Source organism: Crocuta crocuta, unplaced genomic scaffold, assembly GCF_008692635.1.
Source record: "Crocuta crocuta isolate KB4526 unplaced genomic scaffold, BGI_CrCroc_1.0 scaffold1015, whole genome shotgun sequence".
NCBI classification, from domain to species: Eukaryota; Metazoa; Chordata; class Mammalia; order Carnivora; family Hyaenidae; genus Crocuta; species Crocuta crocuta.
This window is the reverse complement of record NW_027532631.1, coordinates 388664-397396: the sequence shown is the minus strand read 5'-3', so window position 1 is coordinate 397396 and position 8733 is coordinate 388664. Positions and strand designations below refer to the sequence as shown.

The window sequence follows — 8733 nt, the reverse complement described above, 5'->3', positions numbered from 1 at the left end:
ACTAGCTGTGTAACATTTATTAAGGAACTTCTTTTCTTATTTGTAATATGGGATTTACCTATCTGCTTTATACAAGTAAACTTATTAGGAGAACAAATAATACTAGATAGAAGATATTTTATATAGGGGCGCCTGGGTGGCGTAGTCGGTTAAGCGTCCGACTTTCGCTCAGGTCATGATCTCGCGGTTCGTGGGTTCGAGCCCCGCGTCGGGCNCATCAGTCACCACTTCTCCTTCCCAAAGGTGGCCACTCTTTTCTTCATGATATTTAAATACATAATTCTAAAAACAAAGTCTATACTACTATATCTTAATGTATAAGTTTAATTAATAAGTTAGACAGTATTGATTTCCTTTGCAAGATTTGTCATTCACACCATACCCTACTTCCCCTCCCCCCTTTCCACATCTCCATCTTTGAAACCTAGAGACAGAGAGAGAGAGAGAGATGTGTGTATGTGTGTGTGTATACACCTTATATATGTAAATATAAAAGCACTACAGAGGTTAATAGCCCTGACTCTAGAACAAGACTCTCTGGGTTCAAATCCCCTTCAGCCACTTCCTAACTGTATAAGGTTGGGCAGGTTACAGAATTTCTGCATCTCAATTTGCTCATATGTGAAAGGTGTATTCATTGCATTCGTTCAGCAAATATCCATTAAATATCTACTAGGTGCCAGACGCTGTTCTCGGTGCTTAAAATACATAAAACACATGAACACATCTGCCTTCACAGAGCTTATGATCTAGTGGAATAAATAACTATCTCAGGTTGAAAGTTTTTTTTTCCTGGCGACATCTCTCTTGGGGCTCCGTATCCGTCCGTTCCAATCCAGCAGTGCTCCCCAGGCCGGTCGTACAGATGTCACCTGGGATTTCCATTGTTGCCGTACGAGGAATTCCTTCTACCTCTCACTTCAGTAGGGCTTGCTGTTTCCCCGAAGCCCACGTGTTTCTCTTTCTTAGTTCCCTGTTTCCTTGGAGCACACCCTGTAGGAGTTTCCCGAGCAAAGGTGCCGTAAGTAAGGGTTCTTTTTGCATTTTTGGATTTTGAAAATGTCTATTTAACTGTTGCATTTGGTTGGGAGCTTGTCTGAATCCAAACTTGTAGACTAGAAATAAATTTTACTAAAAGTTTTTAACAGGTTGAAGTATTATCTTCTAGCTTCCAGTGTTCTTATTTTACGGACCAATGTTACACTTATTTCTCATCCACTGTTTGTGCTTCATTTTCCTCAGTTCTTGACACTTTAACCTTTCTGTTAAATCCCTATAATATTATGATGTTTAAAGTTCAACACTGGACCTACCATTATCCTCTTTATTCTCTACCAAGATGAAGGAATCAAGCCTTACAACTTTAACTACCACAGTGTTCAGGGGCGCCTGGCTGGCTCACTCAGAAGAGCATCTGCCTCTTGATCTCGGAGTTATGAGTTCGAGCCTCACACTGAGTGTGGAGAATACTTAAATTTTTTTTTAATCTTAAAAAAACAAGGGGCACTTGGGTGGCTCAGTTGGTTAAGCATCCGACTTTGGCTCAGGTCAGGATCTCACGGTTCGTGGGTTCAATTCCCGCATCGGGCTCTGTGCTGACAGCTCAGAGCCTGGCACCTGCTTCAGATTCTGTGTCTCCTTCTCTCTCTCTGACCCTCCCCTGTTCACGCTGTCTCTACCTCTCTCTCAACATAAATAAAACATTTAAAAAAATAAATCTTAAAAAAATAGCTACCACAGTTTTCAGCTCTAGCTCTAATATCCAGACTCCTATGTCTACCTCTTAGATATCTCATACATATCTGAGACATAACATGTCAAAAGAGAACGCTTGATTCAACATGCTGATTCCAACTATTTCTCCTTCAATCCTTCTCATCACAATATGTGACACTACTATCCATGCAGCAGCTCACACCAAAACCGTAAGCAGCATCCCTAATCCTTCTTATTTCCTCATCTCTAATAGCTATCAACTCTACCTTCAAAACATGTCTCAGACGCNATGACCTAAATGAAAGTCGGACGCTTAGCCGACTAAGCCACCCAGGCGCCCCAGCCCATCATCCCTTTAGCCCCATCGCCACACCCACTTCCCCTTCAGCAACCCTCAGTTTGTTTTCTGTATTTCAGAGTATCTTATGGTTTGCCTCCCTCCCTGTTTTTATCTTCTTTTTCCTTCCCTTCCCCTATGTTCATCTGTTGTGTTTCTTAAATTCCAATTATGAGTGAAATTATATGATACTTGTCTTTCTCTGACTGACTTATTTTGCTTAGCACAATACACTCTAGTACCATCCATGTTGTTGCAAATGGCAAGATTTCATTCTTTTTGATTGCCAAGTAGTATTCCATTGAATATATCTACCACATCTTCTTTATCCATTTGTCAGTCAATGGACATTTGGATTATGTTTTTAAACTTATAGTTAAGATTCATGGTCAAATTTTATTAATGAGTTCTAATTTCATTAGATTATGACAGAATGTAGCCTGTAAAATTCTGTAGTTTTTTTGCCAAGGTGTGATTGCTTTGAAGAAAATGAACATTCCGTGTGTGTATGTGTGTGCGCGTGCGCACTCAGGTTTATTATTTATTATGCATTATTCACATTCCTCTATGTCTTTACTCATGGTTTGCTTATTAGATCTGTCCAAAAATGAAAGAGATGGTTTGAAATCGCCCCTTATAACTGTATTTTTCTTAAGTTCTCCATGTATTTCTAATAATTTTTGCTTCATGTATTTAACTTTGTGTATACACAAAATAGTCCCTCTATAGTGTCTTTGATCATTGTATGGTATCACTCCTAATTCTGTGTAGTGACTTTAAGCTTACATCCCACAGTATTTGTTGTTAATATTATCACTTCTGCCTCCCTTTGGTTTCCATTCGCCTGCTTTGTGGAGGGTTTTTTTGGCTGAAAATATAGGGATTCACTCACTGAAGTACCACTGATTATATTAAGATGCTGAGGAGCTCCAACGAGTGGTTTTATAGTCTTTGTTTAATAAAATAAAAAATAAGTATTATTCACTTAATTGAGTCTATATAATAAAGAAAAGAACCAAGAGTACAAAACCACGAGGAATACCAATATTTAAGACATGTTTAGAAAAAACAGATCCTCCAGATGAACCATGAAGGGAGGGTCAGAGGGGTAGGAAGAGAACCATGCAATATATAATATAATAACTTTAATCAAGACCTTTGCCTACGAAAACTGGGATAGTATGTAACAAATTCTCTGTATAAAGTATTGAAGGAAACAATTCTCATATTATAGAGTTTTTTAACAAATGGTTCCTATATCGAATGTAAAATAATTATTTTCTAGTTGATATTCTCATGAGTCTCTTCCTCTAACATGTATGTATTATCGGCTGTCCTTTTTAAGTAATAAAAACTTACGTGTTGACTGGGTTTTCTCCGATGTTAAGCTCTGTTTCATAAAACAAACAAATTTCACATTATTTTTGTATACTTTTTCTTAGAATGTATTTAACTATAAATATATAATATAAATCCAAAATATTAACTTGAAAATAGATGCTTACTTCCTGCAAGGGTAGCAGGCAAGCCGTCCAGACTGTTTGCAACGATGTTTCTACCTTGCTGTCTGACTCCAGTACATTTGCGGACTTGCGAATGTAATGCTGGTTATAATATACCATATAGGGAAAATAATCTGAAAATAAGAGACAGAATTAGATGAAGCCTAAAGCAAACTTATATCAATACAGTAATGATATATATGTACCTCCCATTACAAACTGATAGCACATAAAATTATGAGGTTAATAAGTATAAATAAAGTTATGTTAAATCATTCATTAAATATATTTTAATTGAGCACTTGTTAGACACCATACTTGGTGTTGAAGATAAAATGAAGAAATAAGAGAAAACTCCCTGCCTTCATGCAGCCTACGTTCCTTTGGAGACATAAAATATCCAAGATAAATGAAGTACATGTTAGTTTGTGATAAGTGCTAAGGGAAAAATACCAGAGAAAGAGGTATGATATGTTGGTGGGGGAGGGGTATTTAAATTTTAGATAGGAAACGTTCACTGAGAAGGGGACTTTTAAGTAAAGTATGTAAAAGTGAACCATGTGCATCCAGCAGAAAGAACAGCATGAACAAAGGCCCTCAAGAAGGAGTATATTTGAAGACTAATAAGGAGGCAAATGTGTCTGAAGTTAGAGTAATCAAAGGGGTCAGAAAGGCAATTGAGGGCGTTGTAAAGAATTGTAAGGACTTTGTATTTTACTCTGAGGCCACCATCTTTGAGATGGAGAAGCCACTGGATAGATTTGAACAGAGGAGAGACATGAGCTGATTTGGGTTGTTTTTTTTTTTAATGTTTATTTATTTATTTAGAGAGAGGGTGAGTAGGGAAGGGGCAAAAAGAGAGGGAGCGAGAGAGAATCCAAAGCGGGTTCTGCACTGTCAGTGCAGAGCCCAACAACGGGCTCAATCCCATGAACCATGAGATCATGACCTGAGCGAAAATCAAAAGTCGGACGCCTAACCANAATCACCCATTTATGTAAAGAAGGACTGTAGAGGGCAAGGGAAGAAGCAGGGAGGCGGTCTGAAAGCCCATGCGGCATCCAGGTCAGAGGTGACGGTAACTTGAACTAGGGTGGTAGCACTGGAAATAGTGAGAAGTGGTCAACATTTAGATATGTTTTGAAGGTTTGGGGTAGAGTATCAGAAGCTAAGTTTTAGACATATTAAGTTTTAGAACCCTACTAGATAATTCAAGTGAAATCACTAAACAGACACTTGGATATCAATTCTGGAGTCCAAGAGAAATGGCTGCAGCTAGAGATATGAATTTGGGGGTCCTTATCATGTAAACAGTGTTTAAGGCCTTGAGCCTGGATAAGGTCATCTAGGAATGAGTAAGTATATGTAAAGAAGAGAAATGAAGAGAAATGAGTAAAAATAAAAGTCTAAATAGGAACCAAGAGTTGCAGAAGAAGAAAACCAATAGGCAAGCTTAAGAATGTATATCAAAGAAGTGGGAGTGATGAACTGAGGGGACCCAATAAGATGAAGACTGAGTAGTCGCCATCAGGTCCTGCAATGTGGAGGTGACTGGTGACTTTTAATAAGACTCATTTAGCGGTGTAGGAGCTAAAAGTAGTGCTTAATGTGGTTTATGAGGAAATAAGGGAAATGTTCACACACTTTCCTTAGGAACTCTATGAACAGGTGGACAAAATAATCAATGAAGATACAGAGGATCTGAAAAAACACAATTCCCAACCTCGGCCAAACTGACATATACAGAATACAGTATCTCACACCAAGAGGATGCCATTCTCTAGTGCTCATAAAACTTCTACCGAAAAATATGACTATATGCTGGGCCATGAAGGAAGTATCAACAAATTCCAAAGGACTGAAATTATAGCAAAGGTTTTCTGACATAACGCAACCAAGCTACAATTCAGTATCAAGAAAGATCATTAGAAGGTCCCCAGACGTCCAACAGACATATGGAAAGATGCTCAATGTCACTCATCCTCAGGGAAATACAAATCAAAGCCACTATGAGATACCACCTCACACCGGTCAGAATGGCTAAAATTAACAACTCGGGAAACAACAGGTGTTGGGAGGGAGGGGCAAGATGGCGGAGAAGTAGGGAGCTCCGTGCATTGCACTCGCCCCATACCTCACACGGAAAAGATCTGAAGCTATAGGGAACCTTACAGAACCCAAGAGATTGGGAGAGAAAGGACGCAGAATCCACTGAGAAATCCTTCTAACGTGAGTGCGAACTGGGGAAGATAAAATCGGGCCGGGATCGGAGACTGGGGGGACGGGGCGAACCCCCTCTGCAGGGAGTGAGAGGGGAAAAAGAGAGAGTCCGAAACTACTCAAGATACGGCCCCTGCCGCTGGGAAACAGAAAAACCTCCGCTCGGGGCACAGAAGGACGGCGCGCGCCAGGTCCCCGCGCGCCATCTCATCCCGGAGCGGCTGCGCCCGAGGGCACCGCTCCCTTGTTCCTTTGTGCTCCCGGCGCGGCGGGATCCCTGGAGGGGCGTGCGCGGACCCCCGCTGCGAGCTGGCTGGAACTTTAGAGGGAAGGCGAAGGGCTTAAAACTGGGAGATTTGCCTGCGAGTTCGTGTTTCGGGTGACGAGACACAGAGGGACCTGGTTTCCCTCTCTCCAGCGGGCCGGACGCGCCCTGCAGGCAAACCCCCGCCCCTGCTCGCCAGCCCGACCTGGAGGAGAAGGGAGCAGCGATTCGGGCTGCACCCCCAGGGCTGGGCAAGACGCCTGGAATTGCCCCGAGGGGATCGCCTGCCAGGTTGTGTCTACAGCAATTTCAGTGGGGCGCGCGGGCTGGGACTTGGAAACTAGGCCTGGCCTGGGCTAAAGAGCGCGACCCACTTTGGCTGCGCCCCCGGCACGGGGAGTTTACACGCCCAAAAAAGTGGGGNTTCTCTATGCTCTTCAACCAGCGCTGCATACACACGGCTATTTAACTGTAGCTGGGAAATCCGGTTATATGCTTTAAACCGTTCTTTGTCCATTGGTTTTCTTCTTTCTTCTTTTTCTTTTCTTCTTATTGACTCTTTAGTGTATTTTTTACTCTCTATTATTCACTCTCCTTCCTCCGTCTTTTCTCTTAACTTTTTCGTTTTCCCTCTCGCTTTNACAATAGAACTCCCCTATGACCCAGCAATAGCACTGCTAGGAATTTACCCAAGGGATACAGGAATGCTGATGCATAGGGGCACATGGACCCCAATGTTCATAGCAGCACTCTCCACAATAGCTAAAACATGGAAAGAGCCTAAGTGTCCATCAACAGATGAATGGATCAAGAAGATGTGGTTTATCTATACGATGGAATACTACATGGCAATGAGAAAGAATGAAATCTGGCCTTGTGTAGCAACCTGGATGGACCTTGAGGGTGTTATACTGAGCGAAATAAGTGAGGCAGAGAAGGACAGATACCATATGTTTGCACGTATAGGAGGATAAGGAGGAACTTAACAGAGGACCGTGGGGGAGAAGAAGGGGGGAAATGGTGGGGGAAAGGGAGAGAGGCAAACCATGAGAGACTCTTGAATGCTGAGTCAAACTGAGGACTCATGGGCGTGGGGGTGAGGAGGGTGATGGGCATGGAGGAGGGCACTTGTGGGGATGAGCACCAGGTGTTATATGGAAACCAACTTGACAATAAACTATTTGTAAAAAGAGAAGAAAAAGAAAAAAAACAACAACAGGTGTTAGTGAGGATGTGGAGAAAGGGGAACCTTCCTGCACTGTTCATTGGAATGCAAACTAGTGCAGCCACTCTGGAAAAGACTATGAGGTTCCTCAAAAAATTACAAGTAGAACTGCCCTACCATCCAGTAATCGCACCACTGGATATTTTCCCAAAAATTCAAAAACACTAATGCAAAGGATACATGTACGCATACATTCACAGCAGCATTATCTACAATAGCCAAGTTATGGAAGCAGTCCAAGTGTCCAGTGATAGATAAATGGATAAGGAAGGTGTTTATATATACAATGGAATGTTATGTGACCATAAAAAAGAATGAAGCCTTGCCATTTGCAATGACATGGATGGAGCTAGTGAGTATAACGCTAAGCGAAAAAAGTCAGTCAGAGAAAGACAAATACCATATGATTTCAACATATGAGGAATTTGAGAAGCAAAATAATCAAAGGAAAAGGAGAGCCAAACTACGAAATAGACTCTTAACTCTAGAGAACAGACTGAGTGATGGTCACCAGAGGGGAGGTGGGTGGGGAGAATAGGTGAAATAGGTGCTGGGGATTAAGGAGAGCACTTGTGATGAGCACCGGGTGTTGTATGGAAGTGTAGAATCACAATGTTGCACACTTGGAAGTAATATAACACTGCATGTTACCTATACAGAAAATTTTAAAATGCACTTCTAAGTAACACATGGGTCCAGCCCTGTTCTAAGCACAGTTTGTCAAATACTATCTTTAACCGTCCTGTCACGTCTGTCATAGACACTAATGACTCCCGTAGGGATTCAGCAAAGTAGTCATTCTTTGGGGAAAAAAAGAAAAGGTGCCTCTTTTTGCTATCATATAGTTTTGTTCAAAGGACTTACTATATTCCTCATAGTTTTGGTCAAACTTACCCATTCAAAAGGCAGAAGGTTTGTCCATTGAGAATATATGTACAAAAGAAAAGTAAAAACATTTAAAATAGATACAGTTTAAGCCTCCAAGTTAAATTAAGAACAAACTTTAATTCAAACACATATAAACCCTATGATAATATAGCTCATTATTACTGGATTTGTGACCAGAGGATTAAATAACATCATTGAAACACAATCACCCATTAAAAAACAGAATATGGCTGATTATATAACTGTCATGGGCTAGTAAATTTGTAGCAATGAGCTGTCCAAGAAAAAGAAAAGGCCTGTTGTATAGTGTTTATCCATTTCTGTTGTGCAAATACTTCCATCGTGGCCATTTTCCAGTTACCGATGTGACATCAACCAGCTTGCAAAATTCCTGAAAACTCAGCACACTACTGAAGCGTGAGGCAAACTAACCTTAAGAGATTACACAGGACCTCCATGTTATGCATAACAAGGTATTCTACTGTATGTATGTGTCTCTTTGTTAAATTTACCTTTTAATTAGTAATTGTTTACAGGTACAAAATTCAAAACTTACAACATGGTGTACAATGAGGAACCT

At 40.9% G+C, this 8733-nt stretch overlaps 1 protein-coding gene across 5 annotated transcripts in view; it reads right to left on the bottom strand.

Annotated features, from left to right (window-relative positions):
* The window catches only part of LOC144245239 (phosphatidylinositol-binding clathrin assembly protein-like), a 42433-nt gene that overhangs the window by 12313 nt on the left and 21387 nt on the right, over nucleotides 1–8733 (bottom strand). For 4 of the 5 annotated variants that reach the window (XR_013339213.1, XM_077780661.1, XM_077780659.1 and 1 more), the window contains exons 13-14: nucleotides 3559–3657; nucleotides 3413–3443 (exon numbers count right to left, since the gene is read on the bottom strand). Coding sequence is in view for 4 of the 5 variants with exons in the window: in XM_077780661.1 (XP_077636787.1) it covers nucleotides 3413–3443; nucleotides 3559–3657 (130 nt within the window). In the remaining variant the exon portion in view is untranslated. Of the gene's footprint in view, nucleotides 1–935; nucleotides 994–3412; nucleotides 3444–3558; nucleotides 3658–8733 lie in introns of those variants that run through there. The other variant, XM_077780662.1, reaches the window with a different exon arrangement.